This window comes from Choloepus didactylus, chromosome 1 (assembly GCF_015220235.1).
Source record: "Choloepus didactylus isolate mChoDid1 chromosome 1, mChoDid1.pri, whole genome shotgun sequence".
Lineage (NCBI taxonomy): Eukaryota > Metazoa > Chordata > Mammalia > Pilosa > Megalonychidae > Choloepus > Choloepus didactylus.
Window position 1 is genome coordinate 87,059,318 of NC_051307.1, and position 27,325 is coordinate 87,086,642.

Genomic DNA, 27,325 nt, shown 5'->3' on the forward strand with positions numbered 1-27,325 from the left:
TCCCAGCTCTGGGACATTCAGCTGAGGTTGCAGGGAAGGCTAATGTCCACGCCCAGTTTTGTGGTGTGTGCCTGTTATTTGAAGCACTTCCGTCACACTGGGTTGTCTGGGGCAGCTCTGGGCTATGGGGCTGGCGATGGGCAGGAGTGTTTCCTGTCCACCAGGATGGTGGCTGTGAGCGGACACCCCCCTTTTCTTGGGAAGTTGTGGTGTTTAGTGAATTTTCTCAGCCACTGGAATATTGCCTTTTGTCTCAGAGCTCTCTTAGTTCTGCTCTTGACTTGACGTGCCCAAATTTCAATTCTTTGAAGCTTTCTGTATTGAGCTTCTTAGAGTAATTGTTTTAGAAAAAGCAAAAAGGATTTAAAAAAAAAAAAAAAAAAAAAACGGCCCTCCTCAGAGATCTAATGGGTTATTGAAATGCTAATAGACAAAGCAACCAGGGCCATTAAGGAAAGGTGCACAGGGCAGAGAGATCAGCCTTGCTTCGGGATTTGCATATGCGCCTCAAGGCCTGATCTCCGCCCTTCCCCTTTCTGTGTTCACCAGAACTCGAAAAATCCTCTGCTTTTATTTTGGAGTTTTTCGTGTTGTTTTTTTTCTCTGTCTGTCTCCTCTCTGCTGGGCTGGCTGCTCTCAGAGTCTCTGGTGTCTGGTCTCAGTCTATCTATGGTTGGAGTTTGAATCAGTAGAATGAGTTTCCGATAAGAGCAGCCACTGCAATTCTCCCTTCTCCTTCCCGGAGCTGACAGCCCCTCCTCCCCCGGGACTGAGCCTGGCAGGGAGGGGTGCGGGTCCCCTGGCCGCAAAAACTTACAGATTTCGCTGATCTCAGCAGTTCCACGTTTTCATGAGTGTTGTATGAAGTATGCCCAAAGACAGATTGCTCTGTGGTGTCCAGTCCACGCAGTTCCTGGCTTTTTACCTACTTTCCTGGAGGAGTAACTAAAACATACAGCTCACCAGTCTGCCATCTTGCCCCCCAGACAGGTTTTAAAGGAGTCAATTAGTATCACTCTCATTCCCAGTAAAATTAGTCATATTATTCATGTGACACTTGTCTTTGACTACATGTAGCCTTTATTTCAACCTCCTCCTGTGAAGTTTCAAATGTTCCTTGGAACTATGAAGGGAGTTCAAAAATCTACAAACATTACAGTTTAAGCTGACTCAAGGGAACTCCAACTTCACTTTCTCCACAAGCAAGGCTTTCCAAAGGGAATTGCTGCTGTTACTTCTAAAACTTGATGATAACCTTGAGAATTTACCAATCTCATATTGGCCTGTACTCTGAGACCTGCATAGAAGCACTTCATGCAGACATAACCAAGTCTCCACCCTCATATACAGGGGACTGCTGAGACAAAGTTTATTTTGGAAACTTTGTCACCAGCTCCACTCAAGACATTTTTTACATCCCTATTATAATCAATTATCATGAGTTTTGGGCTTTTAATCCATCTCTCAAATTCCTATCCCCAAACTGCTTTCTGCTTCCCCTACTCATTATTCAACCATCAATTGTTCCCTTCCTCCAAATTTTTCCACTTATTTTCTTGGAACCCTACTCTATGGTTACAAAATTCTATTACTTTCTATCCTCAACCTCATTGTTTTAACTGATACCTGTTTCTACCCTGAGGCCACAACTTCTCCTCGTGCCCTCTCAGATGGATGCTATTTATTCTTCCACATTCTGATTAGCTTGGAGTCGAGACAGAAAACACCTTGCTTATTTGTCAAAGCTATTTCCAGTAAAATATTCCTCTACTTTATATTAAAAAACCCACGTTCTTTTGAGGCTTTGGATCATCTACAACTATACCCTCTCTTCCCTTGCCTTATTGTTGATACCTAATAGCCTCCTATTAGCATCTGATTCACAGTCTTGTTCTTCTACCCTCAGTCTTGTCATCAAGCACTTCTAAACCCACTTGGAAAATCCCTTCTACACTCTACCTGGTATTCCTTAAAGTACTATTCACCTACATCAGGATCTTCTTAGGTGCTTCTTAAAATGAACCATGTATAGTTCTGAATCAGCATATATGGGGGGAAAGGCCCAAGAAATAAATAAAAAGACTAAGACTATCAGACTGGTTATAAAAAAAAAATCTAACTATACCCTATTTACAAGAGACACACTTTAAATATAAGGACACAGAAAACATGAACGTTAACAGAGACAAACAAGATGCACCATGCAAACACTACCCAGAGAATAAGCTGGTATAGCTATTTTCATATTACACAAAACAGACTTCAAGGCAGGATGTATAATCAGATATAGAGAGAGATAAACACAATGATAAAATGTTAAATCCTTCAGGAAGTTTGAACAATCTTAAATTAGTATAACCTAATAATATAACCTCAAAAATATATATAAAAAACTGACAATTAAAATGAGAAATAGACAAATCTACCCTTGTAGCTAGAGATTCTAACACTCATTCCTTAGCAACTGATAAAAGCAGAAAAAAAATCAGCAGAGATACAAGAGATCTGAACAAAATGATTCAATAAACTTCACCTAAATGACTTATTAGAACACTGCAACCAACAATTACAGAATACACTTCCCTTTCATATGCACATGGACTATGTACCAAAATTGCCCATATACCAAGAGGGAATAAAACAAATTTTAACAAATTGCAAATCATACAGCATATGTTCTCTGGGTACAAAAGCTAAAAACCAATAATTAAAATATAAACATTCTCAAATATTTGCAAATTAACACTTCTAAATAACCTGTAAATCAAAGAAGAAATAACAATGGAAATTAGACAATATTTGAACTGAATAAAAATGAACAAAATTTCAGAGGTGCCGCTAAACATGTGCTTAGATAGAAATTTAGAACCTTAGCACTCTAAAGGAAAGCCTGAGAAAATCAATGAAACAACTGCTCATTTCAAGAAGTCAGAAAAAAGATAGCAAAGTAAACCCAAAGAAAGTAAAGATTTAATAAAGATAAGAGCAGGAATTAATGAAATAGAAAATAAACACATACTAGAGAAAATCAACAAAGCCAAAAGTTGGACCTTGATAGCTCTCTGGCAAGATTGATCAAGAATAAGAGAAGACACAAATTACCCATACTGAATGAAAAAAGGAATATGACTATAGTTCCTATAGATATTGAAAGACATTAAGTGACTATAAAAGCTTTGACAATTTGTATAAAATGAACAAATTCTTTCAAAAATACAAGTTACCAAAATTGACACAAGAAATATAATCATTTTCATATTTTCTATCTATTAACGAAAATGAATGTTATTTAAAAACTTCCCACAAAGAAAACCAGATGGTTCACCTGTGAATTCTTTCAAATATCTAAGGAAGAAATAACATCATTCTTATACAAACTCTTACAGAGATAAAACTTCCAAACTCATTTTCTGAGGCTAGGATATCCCTGATCCCAAAACCCCACAGAGAGGTTTTAAGAAAGGAAAATGATAGGCCAATCTTCCTCATAGATTCAGATGCAAAAAATGCAAGGTTTACTTAATATTTAAAAATTAATCAACATACTTAACCACTGATGATTATTCTGAAAAGGCAACTGATAAAATCCAACATCTACAAATAATCAAACTCTCATCAAAATAGGTATACAGGGCAACATCTTTAATCTGATTAAGTGTACATACAAAAAAAATCCTACAGCAAAGATTATACTTAATAATATAATGAAAATTTCCCTTGAGGTTGGGAATGAGACAAATCAGATGCCGGTTATCACTGCTTCCATTCAATACAATAACACAATGGAAAAAAAAAACAGAGAGAAAAGGTAAATCGCATGAGTACACTGGGCTATGGGTGGAGATGAGGGACAGGATAGGGGTAAAGAAGACCAGAAAATTGAACATAGTTTGAATTTTAACTTCAAATTGTAAAGCACTAGACGGCAATTGTGCATCTTTTAAGAGTCTCTGTTCCTCCCAACAAACCTGTAGGCTAGACAGAGCAGGTATTATTTATCTCCATTTTTGCAGGTGACATAACTAAGGCTCAGAGAGGTAAACGTACTAGTCTAAGTTCACTCAAATAAGCAAAATGCAATATAAGGATTGACCAAGGACATGGGAGTTTAAATCTAATTTTCTTTTCAATGTGTCATGCTCTCTCACAGAAAGGGAGCTTAGAAAAAAATCCAAAGAGAAATTTTGCACAGAACTTGTTATTGGTTCTCCCAAATCTAAATAAAGTTGCTGTTCAACTTATTATCTAAGACTTGCTTTCCTTCCATATCTAGGACTTTGTGCAACATGATGTGTGAAATGACAGAGACAGGTCCTATCCCAACTTCAAATTCATAGAAATGCTAGTGGTTTTGTTTTTCTTTTGTTTTTGTGTTCAAGAAAAGGACAAGCTCAAGAGAAAGAAAGGGAAATCTCCAGGTGCTAGAAATGAAAGAACTGAAAGAACTTAAAATAAGAGTGAGACGTGAGACCTGACCCAGCTTCAAACATAGCCCTGGGGGACGGTGCCTGGAGTTTTAGTGCCTATTCAGGAACAGCAGATCTGTTTTCCAGCTTTTAAGGCAAGGAGTGTGTGGGTGAGTGATAAAGACTAGATTTTAGATCCCTTCATGAAATCTGGACCCTTAATGAGTGCCCACTCTGCTCACTGGCTCAGGGAAGAGCAAAAACTTATTGTCAGGGACCCTAGGTAGGAATGGGAAAGAGAAATGGAAACTTCAGGCCTGTGTTCACCTGGATGTTACCGAAATTTATACTACCTAGGTGGCATGGAAACTCTTGGCTAAAAAATCAACCTAAAAATTGGTCACGGACCATTAAAATTCCTACAACCCCAGCAGCAACAGAAATGTAAGGGCACTGAATAGGGAGACTTTCACAATAGAGCACACAGGTCCTTCACAGGGGCAGTAAAAATTTCTGAAGATGTGATCATCTTCAAAGAATTACAAATAATGCAATGAGATACATTTCTATGAGGAAGAGTCAACACATACAGCAAGTTGGATATCTATCTCTCACACAACAAATACTACAACAATCCAAAAGAAACCATAAAATAAGTGTGTTGGGAATAGTTAAAATAAAAAAACAAAACAAAACAAAATGAAAGATCAGGACATTTTGAAAAATTTTGACATGTGTAAAAGAACCAAAGGAACATCTAGCAATTAAAAATTATAGTTACTGAAATGAAAAACTGAGTGGATCTATTAAAAATCAGATTAGACATAACTGAAGAGATTCTTAGTTAAGTGGAAGGCAGATTGAGGACATCACCTAAAATGCAGCAGAAAGAAGAGAAAACATGAAAATGCAATTAAGAGACAAAAATTTAATAGAAGTTCAAAAGGAAAGGAGGAAGGAAATTAAACAGATAATACTTAAACATTCTGAAAAATGAAGGAAGACATGAGAAGCATAACAAATTCTGGATAAAATGAATAAAAACTAATTCACACCTACCACACACAGGTTAGCAAAGCTGCAGAACACCAAAGATTTAAAAAACAAAAACAAAAATAACCTTTAAAAGCAACTAGAGAGAAGAAATCACCTTAAAAAGGAAGAATGAGTAGGCTGACAGATTTCTAATTAGCAGCAATATAAATCAGAGACTAGGGAATAATAGCTCCAAAGAACTGAAGGAAAATAACTAACAATCTAGTTAACTACCATCCTTATTTATTTATTTATTTATTTATTTATTTATTTATTTATTAACTCAAAAAAACATGCAAGGTATGTCAGCAAAAGAAGGACCTGCTCAGGACCAGCTGGGATTAGCAAAGATCAACAATACCTGGGAAGATATTTACTTCAATTAGTAGAAATGTACTTTCTCTGGCAACAGATAACCCAGATGTGTGACTCCGGAAACTTTTGTCTTTATGCTATATTCTAGCAAAATTTGGCAGTTTTAGTGGCATAGGCTTAGTGTGACAATTATTTATAATAGTATGTTAAGTAAACTGTAGATATATAGCACGGTAATTAAAACTGAGGTCTCTGGAATCAGACTGAGCTCAAACCTTGGCTCTGATTCTTACGATCTGAGTGAATCTGGTCAAGTTATTTTATTTCTCTATGTCTTAGTATCTTCAGCTATATTTTGCAGTTTAAAAAGGATTAAATAAGCAAAGACATGTAAAGAATTTGGCTTAGTGCTTGAGACACAGTAGATGCTTAATAAATTCCAGCTATTATTATGATGACTTAATCTTGGCTATAGTACTGTAATTTGATCATATACTTTGAAAGAAGTATCACTGTCTTTGAGTAAGACTTTTTAAAAACTAAAATATGAAAAGAACATACTCTGACATCCACTGAGCAGCCCACAGTCCAGGATGGATTTCCAAGCACTTGATTTTGGCATAGAAGATGAACTAGTGAAGATTTACCAACACCTGAAAAAGATATAAGAACTCTATTCATGTAAGTATAAATGATATGCTGAAATATATTCCGGCAAGGGTACAACTGAGAATATGTAGTAATAATGATATGTAAAAGTGTGGTCATTTAAATTGTATATAAACTATACTAACAATACAATAGGCTTTATTGAATAAGGTGAGCAAGATGGTTGAGGGCAATGGATCTCAATTTTAACATGCATCAGAATTACCTGGGTGGTTATTAACACAGAGATTGCTGGGTCCCTCTCCCAGAGTTTCTGATGCAGGAGGTAAGGCCCAAGAGTCTGCACTTTTAACAAGTTCCCAGGTGATACTGATGCTACTGGTCCAAGGGCTTTATTTTCAGAACCACTATAGAGGACAATTTAACTTTTTTTTTTTTTTTTTTCATTTTTATTGAGATTGTTCAGTACCATACAATTATCCAAAGATCCAAAGTGTACAATCACTTGCCCCTGGGTACCCTCATACAGCTGTGCATCCATCACACTTAATTTTTGTTCAATTTGTAGAAACTTTTCATTACTCCAGACAAGAAATAAAGTGAAAGATAAAAAAAAAAAAGGAAACTCTAATCCTCCCCTATCCCTAACCAACCCCCCTCAATTGTTGACTCCTAGTATTGATATAGTACATTTGTTACTGTTTATGAAAAAATGTTGAAATACTACTAACTGTAGTATATAGTTTGTAATAGGTATATAGTTCTTCCCTATATGCCCCTCTATTATTAACTTCTAATTGTATTGTCATACATTTGTTCTGGTTCATGGAAGTGATTTCTAGTATTTGTACAGTTGACCATGGACATTGCCAACCATAAGATTCAGTTTTATACATTCCCACCTTTTGACCTCCAACTTTTCTTCTGGTGACATATATGACTCTGAGCTTCCCCTTTCCACCTCATTCACACACCATTTGGGGCTGTTAGTTATTTTCACATCTTGCTACCAACACCCCTATTCATTTCCAAACATTTAAGTTCATCCTAATTGAACATTCTACTCATACTAAGCAACCACTCCCCATTCTCAATATCTTGGTACCTTATATTTCATGTCTATGAGTTTACATATTATAATTAGTTCCTATCAGTGAGACCCTGCAATAATTGTCCTAATGTGTCTGGCTTATTTCACTCAGTATAAGGGCAATTTAACTTTTGAATGACTTCATCTATTTAGCCTGTTTTAGAATCTTAATATACCTTGGAGGTAATCTTCTCCATTCTGCACACCAACGCAGAGGTCCCTTCTATAGAACCGATAGGTCTTCCAGATTGTACTTGAACAATGTTAAGGAAAGGGATTCACCATTTCACGATTCCATATTCAGATACTTCGGTTTTCCTCTATGGTGATTTAATAAGGCAACCAACAACTTGACCCAGATCTACCCTTGAGAAAAAGGGAACAACTCTATTCCCTGTTATACACCCTGGCCCTTTATCTTAAGACAGTGCTCTATCTTCTTTTTAGATCTCATGGGCTCAAGGAAGTCTAGTGATACATCCTAGGAATAGCATTCCAAGATCTGTGTGAAGAGGAAAGGGAATGAACTCTCCCTTTACCCTGTGTGGAGTCACTAATTCATTTAAAAGCATTTGGGGGATGTAATACATCAAGCACAGGTGATGAAACTTTACACATCACTAATGGCACCAAATATTTAGCAATCTTTCTGTGTGTTATTTTGTATGAAACTCTTGCTTATGTTTATTATTTATAAAAAGATATTTACAGAAAATTCAGATATAAAAAAAGGAGGAAAAATCACCCAAAGACCACTACTGTCACAACCTACATAGGCTGTGATCACATATGTTGTACAGTTAAAACAACATAAGCCTTTGCTTACATGGCTTTTTCTGTCTATCCCACCTCCCTTCCCCCAAACCTTGGTTTGATGAATACATCTTTCAAGACTCAGCATCATTCCAGTTATGAAGCCTTGTCTGACTTTACACAGGTAGAACTAAGCACACCTTCCTCTGAGTCTCCAGTGTACTCTGTACATTTTCCTACAGAGCACTTAAGAACACTATATAGCATCCCTGGAGGAGCAAGAGGAAGAGGCTGATAAACTACATAAAGAACAGTGAGATGTTCTCTCAGCACATTGGTTGCTGGTGCCCATCCCCTACTCTCATGGCGGGCCACCTTGGGGTTCCAATCCCTGCTAGGTAACTGGGGACAGAAAGGGACATAAAAATCCTCTTCCCCAAGAACAGGGATGGGCACGGTGGATCACTGCTCACAGCTTTTCAATAGGGACTTCAGATCACTGGATCCTGGCTCTGAGCTAGCGTTTCAACCTGCCCTGAATAAAGGTGGTGGCAGCACCATTTCAGTCCTGCCCAGGACAGGGATGGAGTGGTGCAGATTTAAAGACTCAGTGCTTCCTCAGGGCTCCAGGAGATGGTTAGCTGAAGGGCTGCATTTACTGGGCAGACCAGGAAAGCACAGATTTGGGGAGCTGTCAAAGAGGCTGTCGCAGTTTGTTAAAGCTGCCAAATTCAACGTATCAGAAATGAATCGGCTTTTATAAAGGGGATTTATTAGGTTACAAATTTACAATTCTAAGGCCATTAAAGTGTCCAAACTAAGGCATTGACAAGAGGATACCTTCACTAAGGAAAGGCTGATGGCGTCTGGAACACCTCTGTTAGCTGGGAAGGTACGTGGCTGGCAACTGATAGTCCTTTGCTTCTGGGTTCTGGTTTCAAAATGGCTTTCTCCAAAATGTCTCTGGGCTTCTGTCTCTCTTAGCTCCTGTGCACCCTTGCTTGGGTTTCTGTCTCTCTTAGGTTCTCTCTTTCAGCTCCTGTATCATTGCTTGTTCTCCCAGGGCAGTTCTCTCTAAGCATCTGGAAGTCCTCTCTTAGCTTCTCTGGGGCAAACTCTGGGCTTCATCTCTAAGCTTAGCATCTCCAAATGTCTTTCTGTCTGCATCTCCAAGTGTTCTGGGTCTGTGTCAGCTCTGAGCTCTCTCTCTGCCTGAGCTCTCTTAAGGACTCCAGTAAACGAATTAAGACCCATGTTGAATGGGTGGGGTTACAGTTCCATGGAAATAATCTAATCAAAAGGTCCCACCCACAATTGGGTGGGTCACACCTCCATGGAAACAACCTAATCAAAAGATTCCACCCACAATAATCTGCCCCACAAGACTGGATTAATGGAACATAGTCTTTTTCTGGGGTACATAACAGATCCAGACCAGCACACCTCCTCAGGACACTTTGGAGCCAGTCTATACCTCCTTCATCCCTGACCCTGCTTTGCCTGGGAAATACTGACCCTATGTTGCATGGGAAAGTCCTCTCCTGGGTGACCCTCCTCCAGGATTTTGGACTTCAGGCAAAAGCAGCCAGAGATAATGAAAGGAGTGTAAAAAACTATAGAGGCAAAAACCAAAAACAAACAGAACAGATCAAGACTCCTGGAGAAGGAACAATGGAAAGGAAACTTTCTTTTGGAAGGGAAACAATTGCACAAAGAGTGCAATCTTAAAAAATTGTTCCACATATCCAGGGCAAGAATCAGATGAAGAGCTGAGAAAATCTGATCAAACAGGCTATTCTGAAGGTATAGCATAAGGTGGACTAAGCATCAAAGGAGAGCCTTAACACAAAAACAATCAATTTAAAAACACTAGGCAAGAGAGAGAAACTGACATTTGGAGTAAACTCATCAAAATAGTGAGATATCTAGACACCAGAAAAAAATTATAAGCCATATTAAGAAATGGGAAGATACGGCCTGATCAAGGGAACAAATTAAAACTACAGAGGAGATAGAATTTGGAACAACTAATCAAAGATGTTCAGACAAATCTCTTAAATCAATTGAAGGAGATGCAGGAAAATATGCAAGAAGAGATAAAGGATACTAAGACCAAAACGTGTGGGCATAAAGAAGAATTTAAAAGTATAAAAGGAAACATATGTCGACCAAAAGGGGGATGTGAAAGGAAATGATATAAGCTTCAGTGGCAGAGGGATTCCAAAAGGAGCTGAGAGGTCACTCTGGTGGGCACTCTTATGCACAATTTAGACAACCCTTTTCAGGTTCTAAAGAATTGGGGTAGCTGGTGGTAGATACCTGAAACTATCAAACTACAACCCAGAACCCATGAATCTCGAAGACAATTGTATAAAAATGTAGCTTATGAGGGGTGACAATGGGATTGGGAAAGCCATAAGGACCACACTCCCCTTTGTCTAGTTTATGGATGGGTGAGTAGAAAAATAGGGGAAGGAAACAAACAAACAGACAAAGGTACCCAGTGTTCTTTTTTACTTTAATTGCTCTTTTTCACTTTAATTATTATTCTTGTTATTTTTGTGTGTGTGCTAATGAAGGTGTCAGGGATTGATTTATTTGATGAATGTACAACTATGTAATGGTACTGTGAACAATCGAATGTACGATTTGTTTTGTATGACTGCGTGGTATGTGAATATATCTCAATAAAATGAAGATTTAAAAAAAAAGAAAAGAGGAGGCAATAAACAACAAATAATGCATATTACTTTAAATATATTATTATAAATTAACATTTACCTTGGGTATGTCAATCTAAAACTCTCAGTATTGGGCAATATTGTTTGAATACTACCATATGGTAAATAATATAAAAAATAAATCCATGAAAATCTGATTAATTAAAAAAAAAAGAAACATACAGGTATCATGAGGATGAAATGAACAATAGAAGAGATTAAAAATACACTAGAGGCATACAACAGCACATATGAACAGGCAGAAGAAAGAATCAGTGAACTAGAAGAGAGGACAATCGAAATCTTAAGCAAGGTCTCAGGGATTTGAATGACAGTATGAAGTGCACAAACATATGCATCATAGGTGTCTCAGAAGGAGAAGAGTAAGAAAACGGGCAGAAAGAATATTTGAGGAAACAGTGGCCAAAAATTTCCCAACTATTATTAAAGACATTATATATATGTACAAGAAGCACAATATACTCCCAATAGAATAAATCATAACAGACCTACTCTGAGACACATACTAATCAGAATGTCCAATGCCAAAGATAATTAGAGAATTCTGAAAGCAGCCAGAGAAAAGAGGTTTGTCCCATACAAGAGATCCTAAGTAAGACTAAGTTCCAATTTCTCATTAGAAATCATGGAGGAGAGAAGGCAGTGGTATGCTATATATAAAGTACTGAATGAGAAAACCTGCCAGACAAAAATACCTTATCTGGCAAAACAGTCCTTCAAAAATGAGGGGGAGTTTAAAATACTCACAGATAAATAGAAACTGAGAGTCTGTCAATAAGAGACCTACCCTACACGAAATACTAAAGAGAGTCCTGCAGGCCGAAAGGAAAAGACAGAAGAGAGTGGCTTGGAGTAGTGTGAAGAAATGAAAATTATCAGTAAGGGTAACAGGATAAAAAGAGAGACCAAACAAAACCAAAACAAAGAAAGAAACAAAAAGATATGACATAAAAAACAAAGAATAAAATGGCTGAAGTAAGTACTGCCTTTACAGCAATAACATTGAATGTTAATGGGTTGAACTCAACCATCCAAAGGCAGATTGACAGAACAGACTAAAAAAAAGCATGAACCGGCCATTTCCAAGATGGTGGCATAGAGAAGAGTGGAAGCTAATTAGTTCCCCCGGAACAACTAATAAACAACCAGGAATAACTAGTAAATAATCTGGAATAACAACAGGGGAACAAAGGTAACTGTCCACAAATCATGCACCAACCTGAATTGGGAGGAATGCCGGAGATCACAGCATAAAATCTGTAAGTAAAAACTGTGGACCTGAGCTGGGAGCCCCCTCCCCTACAGCCTGAACTGCAAAGCTTCGCCGTGCCGGAGAGCAGCACTCTTCAAGAAAGTGAATATAGCTCAGCTGAGCTCCAACTGGAGTTTTAATTAACAAATGTGGACTGCTCAATATAAGCTATCAATCACAACAAGCAGACAGAGGTTTTTGGTGACTACTGACCTTGGAGAGCAGGAGGACCTCTCTGGGAGGGAAAGGGAGTCCAGAGGACCAACTGCTGTCTCTGTCTGATGGGTGAAACTGAGGGTGGCCACGAACTGGCCCTGAAGAGGGGATTTCTGTCCCTTTTTTGGCTCAGTGGAGAAAGCCTCAGCCATTTTCAGTTTGCAGCACTCTGATCCAGACAAGGGTGGAGACAGCACAGGCACAGAGACTACAAATGCAAATGACCTCTCCCTAGGGGGTATATCTTCCATAAGAGGAAAGAGTTGGTGCCAAACTCTACTACTTGCTTCCATTCAGAACCAGACCCCAGAGCCTGGGGGAAAACAGCCATGGGCCACACCTTCTTACACCACACTGGAGCTACAGGCTGACAGGCGCCACCTGCTGAACAGAAAAGCACAGTGACTTGAGGCCTCAGCTTATCAATCTTCTAAGACACCCTCAGGGAAACTAGATACTATTGTCTCCTTCCAAGACCTGAGCCCATTCTGGTCTAAGAAAACCTGATCGGGGTAACCAAGGAAACCAGATGACTAGAAAACACAAAACTACAACCTACACTAAGAAAAATGAAGTTATGGCCCAGTCAAAGGAACAAACTTACATTTCAACTGAGATACAGGAATTTAAACAACTAATACTAAATCAATTTAAAAAGTTTAGGGAAGATATGGCAAAAGAGATGAACCGTATAATGAAAACACCAGGCATACATAAAGCAGAAATCAAAAGTTTGAAAAAACAACTGGCAGAATCTATGGAAATGAAAGGCACAACACAAGAGATGAAAGACACAATGGAGAAAAACAACAGGAGATCTCAAGAGGCAGAAGAAAACATTCAGGAGCTGGAGATCAAGACACCTGAAAGCCTACACACAAACGAACAGGTAGAGAAAAGAATGGAAAAATATGAGCAACATCTCTGGTAATTAAATGACAACATGAAACACAGAAATGTATGTGTCATGGGTGTCCCAGAAGAAGAGAAGGGAAAAGGGGCAGAAGCAATAATAGAGGAAATAATCAATGAAAATTTCCCATCTCTTATGAAAGACATAAAATTACGGATCCAAGAAGCACAGCGCACCCCAAACAGAACAGATTCAAATAGGCCCATGCCAAAACACTGAATAATCAGATTATCAAATGTCAAAGATAAAGAGAATCCTGAAAGCAGCAAGACAAAAGCAATCCATCACATACAAAGGAAGCTTGATAAGACCATGTGCGGATTTCTCAGTAGAAACCATGGAGGCAAGAAGGAAGTGGTGTGATATATTTAAGATACTGAAAGAGAAAAACCACCAACCGAGAATCCTATATCCAGCAAAGCTGTCCTTAAACTATGAGGGAGAGCTTAAAATATTCTCTGACAAACAGACAATGATAGAATTTGTGAACAATGTACCTGCTCTACAGAACACTGCAGACAGAAAGGAAAAGACAGGAGTGAGAGGTTTGGAACACAATTTTGGTAGGAAAACCTCCAACTAAGAATCCTATATCTGGCAAAACTGTCCTTCAAGTATGACAAACAGACAATGGGAGAGTTTGTGAACAAGATACTGCTTTACAGGAAATACTAAAGGGAACACTACAGACAGATAGGAAAAGACAGGAGTGAGAGGTTTGGAGCACAATTTTGGGTGATGGTAGCACAGCAATGTAAGTACACTGACCAAAGATGACTGTGAGTATGGCTGAAAGAGGAAGGTTAGGAGCACGTGGGACACAGAAGGAAATAGGAAAGATAAAGACTGGGACTGTATGAGTCAGTGAAACCTAGGGTGCTCAATGATTGTGCTAAAAGGTACAAATATGTTTTTACATGAGGTACAACAAATGAATGTCAACATTGCAAGGTGTTAAAAATAGGGTGGGGTTGGGGGGAATACAGTCAATGCAAACTAGAGACTATAGTTAACAGAAACATTGTACTATGCTTCCTTTAATATAACAAAGGCAATATACCAAAGCTAAATGCATATGGGGGGGGGGGAAACATAGGGGAAGGGTATGGGACTCTTGGCATTGATGATGTTGTCTGACTCTTTATTTGACTTTAATTTAATGCTATCTTTCCTTTTGTTGCTTCCTAGCTGTCATGTTTTGTTTTGTTTACGCTCTTTATTTTTTCTTTTTCTTTTGTCTCTCTACTTTCTTTGACTCTTCCTTCTCTGCGGAAGAAATGGAGATGTCCTTATATAGATAGTGGTAATGGTGGTAAATACATAAATATATGACTACACAGGGAACCACTGATTGTTTACTTAGAATGGAATGTATGGTGTGTGAACAAAACTGTCTTAAAAATAAAAGGGTTGGTCATTACAGGAGGGCGGGGCAAGATGGCAGACTGGTGAGCTGTATGTTTTAGTTACTCCTCCAGGAAAGTAGGTAAAAAGCCAGGAACTGCGTGGACTGGACACCACAGAGCAATCTGTCTTTGGGCATACTTCATACAACACTCATGAAAACGTGGAACTGCTGAGATCAGCGAAATCTGTAAGTTTTTGCGGCCAGGGGACCCGCGCCCCTCCCTGCCAGGCTCAGTCCCGGGGGAGGAGGGGCTGTCAGCTCCGGGAAGGAGAAGGGAAAATTGCAGTGGCTGCTCTTATCGGAAACTCATTCTACTGATTCAAACTCCAACCATAGATAGACTGAGACCAGACACCAGAGACTCTGAGAGCAGCCAGCCCAGCAGAGAGGAGACAGACATAGAAAAGGGACAACACGAAAAACTCCAAAATAAAAGCAGAGGATTTTTCGAGTTCTGGTGAACACAGAAAGGGGAAGGGCGGAGATCAGGCCTTGAGGCGCATATGCAAATCCCGAAGCAAAGCTGATCTCTCTGCCCTGAGCACCTTTCCTTAATGGCCCTGGTTGCTTTGTCTATTAGCATTTCAATAACCCATTAGATCTCTGAGGAGGGCCGTTTTTTTTTTTTTTTTTTTAAATCCTTTTTGCTTTTTCTAAAACAATTACTCTAAGAAGCTCAATACAGAAAGCTTCAAAGAATTGAAATTTGGGCACGTCAAGTCAAGAGCAGAACTAAGAGAGCTCTGAGACAAAAGGCAATATTCCAGTGGCTGAGAAAATTCACTAAACAACACAACTTCCCAAGAAAAGGGGGGTGTCCGCTCACAGCCACCATCCTGGTGGACAGGAAACACTCCTGCCCATCGCCAGCCCCATAGCCCAGAGCTGCCCCAGACAACCCAGTGTGACGGAAGTGCTTCAAATAACAGGCACACACCACAAAACTGGGCGTGGACATTAGCCTTCCCTGCAACCTCAGCTGAATGTCCCAGAGCTGGGAAGGGGGAGCAGTGTGAATTAACAGAGCCCCATTCAGCCATCATTTGAGCAGACTGGGAGCCTCCCAACACAGCCCAGCAGCCCAGAACTGCCCTGGGGGGACGGCACTCACCTGTGACATAGCACAGTCATCCCTCAACAGAGGACCCGGGGTGCACAGCCTGGAAGAGGGGCCCACTTGCAAGTCTCAGGAGCCATACGCCAATACCAAAGACTTGTGGGTCAGTGGCAGAGACAAACTGTGGCAGGACTGAACTGAAGGATTAGACTATTGCAGCAGCTTTAAAACTCTAGGATCATCAGGGAGATTTGATTGTTAGGGCCACCCCCCTCCCCGACTGCCCAGAAACACGCCCCACATACAGGGCAGGCAACACCAACTACACATGCAAGCTTGGTACACCAATTGGGCCCCACAAGACTCACTCCCCCACTCACCAAAAAGGCTAAGCAGGGGAGATCTGGCTTGTGGAGAACAGGTGGCTCGTGGACGCCACCTGCTGGTTAGTTAGAGAAAGTGTACTCCACGAAGCTGTAGATCTGATAAATTAGAGATAAGGACTTCAACTGGTCTACAAACCCTAAAAGAACCCTATCAAGTTCAGCAAATGCCACGAGGCCAAAAACAACAGAAAATTATAAAGCATATGAAAAAACCAGACGATATGGATAACCCAAGCCCAAGCACCCAAATCAAAAGACCAGAAGAGACACACCACCTAGAGCAGCTACTCAAAGAACTAAAGATGAACAATGAGACCCTAGTACGGGATATGAAGGAAATCAAGAAGACCCTAGAAGAGCATAAAGAAGACATTGCAAGACTAAATAAAAAAATGGATGATCTTATGGAAATTAAAGAAACTGTTGACCAAATTAAAAAGATTCTGGACACTCATAGTACAAGACTAGAGGAAGTTGAACAACGAATCAGTGACCTGGAAGATGACAGAATGGAAAATGAAAGCATAAAAGAAAGAATGGGGAAAAAAATTGAAAAACTCGAAATGGACCTCAGGGATATGATAGATAATATGAAACGTCCAAATATAAGACTCATTGGTGTCCCAGAAGGGGAAGAAAAGGGTAAAGGTCTAGGAAGAGTATTCAAAGAAATTGTTGGGGAAAACTTCCCAAATCTTCTAAACAACATAAATACACAAATCATAAATGCTCAGCGAACTCCAAATAGAATAAATCCAAAAAAACCCACTCCGAGACATATACTGATCACACTGTCAAACATAGAAGAGAAGGAGCAAGTTCTGAAAGCAGCAAGAGAAAAGCAATTCACCACATACAAAGGAAACAGCATAAGACTAAGTAGTGACTACTCAGCAGCCACCATGGAGGCGAGAAGGCAGTGGCACGATATATTTAAAATTCTGAGTGAGAGGAATTTCCAACCAAGAATACTTTATCCAGCAAAGCTCTCCTTCAAATTTGAGGGAGAGCTTAAATTTTTCACAGACAAAGAAATGCTGAGAGAATTTGCTAACAAGAGACCTGCCCTACTGGAGATACTAAAGGGAGCCCTACAGACAGAGAAACAAAGACAGGACAGAGAGACCTGGAGAAAGGTTCAGTACTAAAGAGATTCGGTATGGGTACAATAAAGGATATTAATAGAGAGAGGGAAAAATATGGCAAACATAATCCAAAGGATAAGATGGCCGATTCAAGAAATGCCTTCACGGTTTTAACGTTGAATGTAAATGGATTAAACTCCCCAATTAAAAGATATAGATTCGCAGAATGGATCAAAAAAAATGAACCATCAATATGTTGCATACAAGAGACTCATCTTAGACACAGGGACACAAAGAAACTGAAAGTGAAAGGATGGAAAAAAATATTTCATGCAAGCTACAGCCAAAAGAAAGCAGGTGTAGCAATATTAATCTCAGATAAAATAGACTTCAAATGCAGGGATGTTTTGAGAGACAAAGAAGGCCACTACATACTAATAAAAGGGGCAATTCAGCAAGAAGAAATAACAATCGTAAATGTCTATGCACCCAATCAAGGTGCCACAAAATACATGAGAGAAACACTGGCAAAACTAAAGGAAGCAATTGATGTTTCCACAATAATTGTGGGAGACTTCAACACATCACTCTCTCCTATAGATAGATCAACCAGACAGAAGACCAATAAGGAAATTGAAAACCTAAACAATCTGATAAATGAATTAGATTTAACAGACATCTACAGGACATTACATCCCAAATCACCAGGATACACATACTTTTCTAGTGCTCACGGAACTTTCTCCAGAATAGATCATATGCTGGGACATAAAACAAGCCTCAATAAATTTAAAAAGATTGAAATTATTCAAAGCACATTCTCTGACCACAATGGAATACAATTAGAAGTCAATAACCATCAGAGACTTAGAAAATTCACAAATACCTGGAGGTTAAACAACACACTCCTAAACAATCAGTGGGTTAAAGAAGAAATAGCAAGAGAAATTGCTAAATATATAGAGACGAATGAAAATGAGAACACAACATACCAAAACCTATGGGATGCAGCAAAAGCAGTGCTAAGGGGGAAATTTATAGCACTAAACGCATATATTAAAAAGGAAGAAAGAGCCAAATCAAAGAACTAATGGATCAACTGAAGAAGCTAGAAAATGAACAGCAAACCAATCCTAAACCAAGTACAAGAAAAGAAATAACAAGGATTAAAGCAGAAATAAATGACATAGAGAACAAAAAAACAATAGAAAGGATAAATATCACCAAAAGTTGGTTCTTTGAGAAGATCAACAAGATTGACAAGCCCCTAGCTAGACTGACAAAATCAAAAAGAGAGAAGACCCATATAAACAAAATAATGAATGAAAAAGGTAACATAACTGCAGATCCTGAAGAAATTAAAAAAAATTATAAGAGGATATTATGAACAACTGTATGGCAACAAACTGGATAATGTAGAAGAAATGGACAATTTCCTGGAAACATATGAACAACCTAGACTGACCAGAGAAGAAATAGAAGACCTCAACCAACCCATCACAAGCAAAGAGATCCAATCAGTCATCAAAAATCTTCCCACAAATAAATGCCCATGGCCAGATGGCTTCACAGGGGAATTCTACCAAACTTTCCAGAAAGAACTGACACCAATCTTACTCAAACTCTTTCAAAACATTGAAAAAAATGGAACACTACCTAACTCATTTTATGAAGCTAACATCAATCTAATACCAAAACCAGGCAAAGATGCTACAAAAAAGGAAAACTACCGGCCAATCTCCCTAATGAATATAGATGCAAAAATCCTCAACAAAATACTTGCAAATCGAATCCAAAGACACATTAAAAAAATCATACACCATGACCAAGTGGGGTTCATTCCAGGCATGCAAGGATGGTTCAACATAAGAAAAACAATCAATGTATTACAACACATTAAAAACTCGAAAGGGAAAAATCAGTTGATCATCTCAATAGATGCTGAAAAAGCATTTGACAAAATCCAACATCCCTTTTTGATAAAAACACTTCAAAAGGTAGGAATTGAAGGAAACTTCCTCAACATGATAAAGAGCATATATGAAAAACCCACAGCCAGCATAGTACTCAATGGTGAGAGACTGAAAGCCTTCCCTCTAAGATCAGGAACAAGACAAGGATGCCCGCTGTCACCACTGTTATTCAACATTGTGCTGGAAGTGCTAGCCAGGGCAATCCGGCAAGACAAAGAAATAAAAGGCATCCAAATTGGAAAAGAAGAAGTAAAACTGTCATTGTTTGCAGATGATATGATCTTATATCTAGAAAACCCTGAGAAATCAACGATACACCTACTAGAGCTAATAAACAAATTTAGCAAAGTAGCGGGATACAAGATTAATGCACATAAGTCAGTAATGTTTCTATATGCTAGAAATGAACAAACTGAAGAGACACTCAAGAAAAAGATACCATTTTCAATAGCAACTAAAAAATCAAGTACCTAGGAATAAACTTAACCAAAGATGTAAAAGACCTATACAAAGAAAACTACATAACTCTACTAAAAGAAATAGAAGGGGACCTTAAAAGATGGAAAAATATTCCATGTTCATGGATAGGTAGGCTAAATGTCATTAAGATGTCAATTCTACCCAAACTCATCTACAGATTCAATGCAATCCCAATCAAAATTCCAACAACCTACTTTGCAGACTTGGAAAAGCTAGTTATCAAATTTATTTGGAAAGGGAAGATGCCTCGAATTGCTAAAGACACTCTAAAAAAGAAAAGCAAAGTGGGAGGACTTACACTCCCTGACTTTGAAGCTTATTATAAAGCCACAGTTGCCAAAACAGCATGGTACTGGCACAAAGATAGACATATAGATCAATGGAATCGAATTGAGAATTCAGAGATAGACCCTCAGATCTATGGCCGACTGATCTTTGATAAGGCCCCCAAAGTCACCGAACTGAGCCATAATGGTCTTTTCAACAAATGGGGCTGGGAGAGTTGGATATCCATATCCAAAAGAATGAAAGAGGACCCCTACCTCACCCCCTACACAAAAATTAACTCAAAATGGACCAAAGATCTCAATATAAAAGAAAGTACCATAAAACTCCTAGAAGATAATGTAGGAAAACATCTTCAAGACCTTGTATTAGGAGGCCACTTCCTAGACTTTACACCCAAAGCACAAGCAACAAAAGAGAAAATAGATAAATGGGAACTCCTCAAGCTTAGAAGTTTCTGCACCTCAAAGGAATTTCTCAAAAAGGTAAAGAGGCAGCCAACTCAATGGGAAAAAATTTTTGGAAACCATGTATCTGACAAAAGACTGATATCTTGCATATACAAAGAAATCCTACAACTCAATGACAATAGTACAGACAGCCCAATTATAAAATGGGCAAAAGATATGAAAAGACAGTTCTCTGAAGAGGAAATACAAATGGCCAAGAAACACATGAAAAAATGTTCAGCTTCACTAGCTATTAGAGAGATGCAAATTAAGACCACAATGAGATACCATCTAACACCGGTTAGAATGGCTGCCATTAAACAAACAGGAAACTACAAATGCTGGAGGGGATGTGGAGAAATTGGAACTCTTATTCATTGTTGGTGGGACTGTATAATGGTTCAGCCACTCTGGAAGTCAGTCTGGCAGTTCCTTAGAAAACTAGATATAGAGCTACCATTCGATCCAGCGATTGCACTTCTCGGTATATACCCGGAAGATCGGAAAGCAGTGACATGAACAGATATCTGCACGCCAATGTTCATAGCAGCATTATTCACAATTGCCAAGAGATGGAAACAACCCAAATGTCCTTCAACAGATGAGTGGATAAATAAAATGTGGTATATACACACGATGGAATACTACGCAGCAGTAAGAAGGAACAATCTGGTGAAACATATGACAACATGGATGAACCTTGAAGACATAATGCTGAGCGAAATAAGCCAGGCACAAAAAGAGAAATATTATATGCTACCACTAATGTGAACTTTGAAAAATGTAAAACAAATGGTTTATAATGTAGAATGTAGGGGAACTAGCAATAGAGAGCAATTAAGGAAGGGGGAACAATAATCCAAGAAGAACAGATAAGCTATTTAACGTTCTGGGGATGCCCAGAAATGACTATGGTCTGTTAATTTCTGATGGATGTAGTAGGAACAAGTTCACTGAAATGTTGCTATATTATGTAACTTTCTTGGGGTAAAGTAGGAACATGTTGGAAGTTAAGCAGTTATCTTAGGTTAGTTGTCTTTTTCTTACTCCCTTGCTATGGTCTCTTTGAAATGTTCTTTTATTGTATGTTTGTTTTCTTTTTAACTTCTTTTTTCATACAGTTGATTTAAAAAAGAAGGGAAAGTAAAAAAAAAAAAAAAGAAAAAGAAAAAAGACAAACAAGGAAAAAAAAAAAAAAAGGATGTAGTGCCCCCTTGAGGAGCCTGTGGAGAATGCAGGGGTATTTGCCTACCCCACCTTCATGGTTGCTAACATGACCACAGACATAGGGGACTGGTGGTTTGATGGGTTGAGCCCTCTACCATAAATTTTACCCTTGGGAAGATGGTTGCTGCCAAGGAGAGGCTAGGCCTCCCTGTATTTGTGCCTAAGAGTCTCCTCCTGAATGCCTCTTTGTTGCTCAGATGTGGCCCTCTCTCTCTGGCTAAGCCAACTTGAAAGGTGAAATCACTGCCCTCCCCCCTACGTGGGATCAGACACCCAGGGAAGTGAATCTCCCTGGCAACGTGGAATATGACTCCCGGGGAGGAATGTAGACCCGGCATCGTGGGATGGAGAACATCTTCTTGACCAAAAGGGGGATGTGAAAGGAAATGAAATAAGCTTCAGTGGCAGAGAGATTCCAAAACGAGCCGAGAGATCACTCTGGTGGGCACTCTTACGCACACTTTAGACAACCTTTTTTAGGTTCTAAAGAATTGGGGGTAGCTGGTGGTGGATACCTGAAACTATTAAACTACAACCCAGAACCCATGAATCTCGAAGACAGTTGTATAAAAATGTAGCTTATGAGGGGTGACAGTGGGATTGGGAATGCCATAAGGACCAAACTCCACTTTGTCTAGTTTATGGATGGATGTGTAGAAAAGTAGGGGAAGCAAAGAAACAGACAAAGGTACCCAGTGTTCTTTTTTACTTCAATTGCTCTTTTTCACTCTAATTATTATTCTTGTTATTTTTGTGTGTGTGCTAATGAAGGTGTCAGGGATTGATTTAGGTGATGAAAGTACAACTATGTAATGGTACTGTAAACAATCGAAAGTACAATTTGTTTTGTATGACTGCGTGGTATGTGAATATATCTCAATAAAATGATGATTAAAAAAAAAAAAAACAAACAAACAAACAAACAAACAAAAAAAAAACAAAAAAATAAAAGGGTTGATGAAGAAACCTTGAGTATACTGAGTGAAATAAGACAGATACATAAGGACAAATATTGCAGGGCCTCACTGATATTAACCAATCACATGTAAACTCATAGACATGAAATATAAGTTACCAGGATATAGAATGAGGCTAAAGAATGGGGAGCAGTTGCTTATTATGAGCAGAATGTTCAACTAGGGTGAACTTAAACGTTTGGAAATGGACAGAGGTGATGACAGCATGTTGTGAGAATAACTAACAGTGCTGAATGGTCTGTGAATGTGGTAGAAAGGGTAAGCTCAGAGTTACGTATGTCACCAGAAGGAAGGTTGGAGGTTAAAAGATGGGAATGTATAAAACAGTGAATCTTGTGGTGGACAGTTTCCACGATCAACTGTACAAATATAAATCTCTCTCATGAACTAGAACAAATGTATGACACTATAACTAGAAGTTAATAAAAGAGGGGCATATAGGAAAAAAAATACACCTATTGCAAACTATATACTACAGTTAGTAGTATTTTAACATTCTGTCACCAACAGTAACAAATGTAATATACCCAAACTATGAATCAATAATGGAGGGGGGGTAGTTAGGGGTATGGGAGGATTTGAGTCCCCCCCCCCGTTTTTTTGTCTTCTTTTCTGGAGTAATGAAAATGTTCTAAAAATTGAAAAAAAAATTGTGGTGATGGATTCACAGCTGTATGATGGTACCGTGGGCAACTGATTGTACACTTTGGATCTTTGGATAATTGTATAGTATGTGAACAATCTCAATGAAAAAATATATATCAAAAAAAAAAAAAGCTGGCTGCAACTAAATGTTGTTTACAAGAGACTCAGTCTGGACTAAAATACACAAATAGGTTGAAGATGAAAGGTTGGAAACAGTAACCAAAAAGGAGGTGGGGAAAGCTACACTCATACTGGACAGAATAGACTTTAAATGCAAAACTGTTAAAAGATGCAAAGGACACTATATATTAATAAAAGCGGCAATCCACTAACAAGATATAACAATCAGAAATATTTAGAGACTTAACCATGGTGCCCCAAAATACATAAAGGAAAGACTGGCAAAATTGAAAGGAAAAATAGATGTGTCTACAATAATAGTGAGAGACTTAAATTCACCACTACAATGAATAGATAGAACATCTATATAGAGGATCAATAAAGAAACAGAGATCAGGAATAATATGATAAAAGAATACTGCCCCCAAAACAACAGGATATTTGTTCTTCTCAAGTGTGCATGGATCATTCTCCAAGACAGACCACATGATGGGTCTCAAAAAAAAGTCTAAATAAATTTTAAAAGATTGAAATCATTCAAAGCACTTTCTCTGACCACAATAGAACAGAGCTGGAAATCAACAACAGGCAGAAAACCAGAAAATTCATAAATATATGAAAGTTAAACCCCATATTCTTAAAAGATCAGTGGGTCAAAGATGAGTTTGCAAGGAAAATCAGTAGATATCTCGAGACAAACTAAAATGAGAACATAACATATCAAAACTTATGGGATGCAGTGAAAGCAGTGCTGAGAGGGAAATTTACAGATCTAAACACTTACATTAAAATAGATAAAAGAAATAAAATCAAAGACCTAACTGTACACCTGGAGGAACTAGAAAAAGAATAGCAAAGTAATACCAAAGCAAGCAGAAAGAAATAACAAAGACTTGAGCAGAATTAGATGAAATTGAAAATCAAAAACAAGGATTAACAAAACCAAAAATCGGTTCTTTAAGAACATCAGTAAAATTGAGAAACCCTTAGGTAGACTGACAAAGAAAAAAAAGAGACATTACTACTGACCCCACAGAAATAAAAAGAATCATGTGTATACTATGAACAACTCTATTCCAACAAATTAGACAATCTAGATGAAAGGGATAAATACCTATAAATGCATGAACAACCTACACTGACTCTAGAAGAAACTGAAGATCTGAACAGACCAATTACAAGTAAACAGATTGAGTCGGTAATCAAAAATGTCCCAAGAAAGAAAAGCCCAGGACCAGATGTCTTCACAGGTGAATTCTATCAATCATTCCAACAAGAATTAATACCAATCCTGCTCAAGCTCTTCCAAAAACTTGAATAGGAGGAAACACTATCTAATTCATTCTATGGGGCCATTATCACCCTACCACCAAAGCCAGATGAAGATACTACAAGAAAAGAAAATTGCAGAACAATTTCTGTTATGAATATAGATGCAAAAATCTTCAACAAAATACTTACAAATTGAATCTAACGGCACATTAAAAGAATTATACACCATAATCAAATGAATTTTATCCCAAGGGTGGTTCAACACAAGAAAAGTAATGTAATATACTACATTAATTAATGTAATATACCACATTAACAATGTAATATACCACATTAACAAATCAAAGGGGAAAAGACTACATGATCACCTCAATTGATGCAGAAAAGGAATATGACAAAATCCAGCACACTTTCTTGATAAAAACATTTTGAAAAATAGGAATAGAAGGAAAGTTCCCCAACATGATAAAGGCATATATGAAAAACCCACGGCTAACAACATACTCAGTGGTGAAAGACTGAAAGCATTCCCTTTCAAATTCTGAACAAGAGAATGATGCCCACTGTCACTACTGTTATTCAACCTTTTGCTGGAAAAATTCTGGCCAGCACAGTTAGGCAAGGAAAAGAAATAAAAGGCATCCTGACTGGAAAGGAAGAAGTAAAACTTTCACTATTAGCAGATGTCATGGTCCTATATATAGAAAGACCTGAAAAATCTACAAGATATTAAAGCTAATAAACTAATTCAGTAAAGTGGTGGATTACAAGATCAACACCCCCAAATCAATAGTGTTTCGATACACTAGTAATGAGCAACTGGAGGTGAAAATCAAGAAAAAGAAATCTATTTACAACAGCAATAATAGAATTAAATACCTAGGAATAAATTTAACCTAGGATGTAAAGGACTTGTATACAGAAAACTAGAAAATCTTGTTAAGAGAAATCGAAGTAGAACTAAATAAATGGAAGGACATTCTGTGTTGATGGATTGGAAGACTAAATATCATTAAAATGTCAATTCTACCTAAATCGATTTGCAAATTCAACACAATCCCAACCAAAAGTCCAACACCCTACTTTGCAAAAATAGGAAAGCCAATTACCAAATTTATTTGGAAGGGTAAGAGTTCCCAGATATGTGAATATATCTTGAAATAGAAAACAAAGTTGAAGGACTCACGCTTTCTGACTTTAAAGCATGTTACCAAGTTACAGTGTTAGAAAGAGCATGATACTGGTATAAGGATAGATATATTGATAAATGGAGTTCAATTCACAGTTTAGATATAGTCCCTCACATCTAGGCCAATTGATTTTTGACAAGGCTGTCAAGTCCACTCAACTAGGTAAGAATAGTCTCTTCAACAAGTGGTGTTGGAAGAACTAGATATCCATATGGAAAAGAATGAAAGAGGGCCCCTATCTTACACCATATACAAAAATTAACTCAAAATGTATCAAAGGCCTAAATATAAGAACCAGGAGTATAAAACTCCTAGAAGAAAATGTAGGGAAGCATCTTCAAGATCTTGTGGTAGGGAATGGTTTCTTAGACTTCACACCCAAAGCACAAGCAATGAAAGAAAAAATAAACTGGACCTTCTCAAAATTAAAAACCTTTGTGCATAGGAATTTGTCATGAAAGTGAAAAGACAACATACTCAATGGGAGAACATATTTGGAAACCAACTATTTGATAAGGATTTAATATCCAGAATACAGAAAGAAATCCCTAACTCAACAATAAAAAGACAAACAACCCAATTAAAAAATGGGCAAAAGACATGAATGGACATTTCTCCAAAGAGGAAATACAAAAAGCACATGGCTAAAAAGCACATGAAAAGAAGTTCAACATCACTCATAATTAGGCAAATGCAAACTAAAACCATAATGAGATATCATTTCATAGCTACTAGAGTGTCCACTATTAAAAAAACAAAAAACTACAAGCATTGGAGAGAATGTGGAGAAACAGGAACACTCATTCATTGCTGGTGAAGATGTAAAATGGTGCAGCCGCTGAGGAAGACAGTTTGGTGGTTCCTCAGGAAGCTAAATATAGAATTACCATATGATCTGGCAATCTTGCTACTAGGTATACACCCAAAAGAATTGAAAGCAGAGACTCGAACAGATATTTGTACACTATCTTCATAGTGGCATCGATCACAGTTGCCAAAACATGGAAGCAACCCAAGTGTTCGTCAACCAATTCATGGATAAACAAAATGTATATATACACATAACGGAATATTATTCAGCAGTAAAAAGGAATGAAGTCTTGATGCATGCGACAACATGGACGAACATTGAGGACATTATGCTTAGTGAAATAAGCCAGACACAAAAGGATAAATATTATATTATCTCACTGTTATGAACTAATTATAATAAGCAAACCCAAAGAGTTACAATGTAGAATATAGGTTACCAGGAGATAGATCAGGGTTAGAGAATGGGGAGTTGATGCTTACAAAATTTTTATTGGGTTGATGGTAAAGGTGTGGAAATGGATGGTGGTGATGGTAGCACATGATTGTAAGTGTAATCAACAGCACTGAACTATAGAGGTTCAATGTGGTTAAAAGGGGAAACTTGATATATTACTAGAATAAAATTAAA

General features: G+C 38.0%; 1 protein-coding gene across 1 annotated transcript in view; it reads right to left on the reverse strand.

Annotated features, from left to right (window-relative positions):
- The window catches only part of RABL3 (RAB, member of RAS oncogene family like 3), an 82,858-nt gene that overhangs the window by 51,131 nt on the left and 4,402 nt on the right, over positions 1–27,325 (reverse strand). Inside the window, exon 2 of the mRNA XM_037836366.1 lies at positions 6,318–6,409. Within this exon, the coding sequence (XP_037692294.1) occupies positions 6,318–6,409 (92 nt within the window). The remainder of the gene's footprint in view (positions 1–6,317; positions 6,410–27,325) is intronic.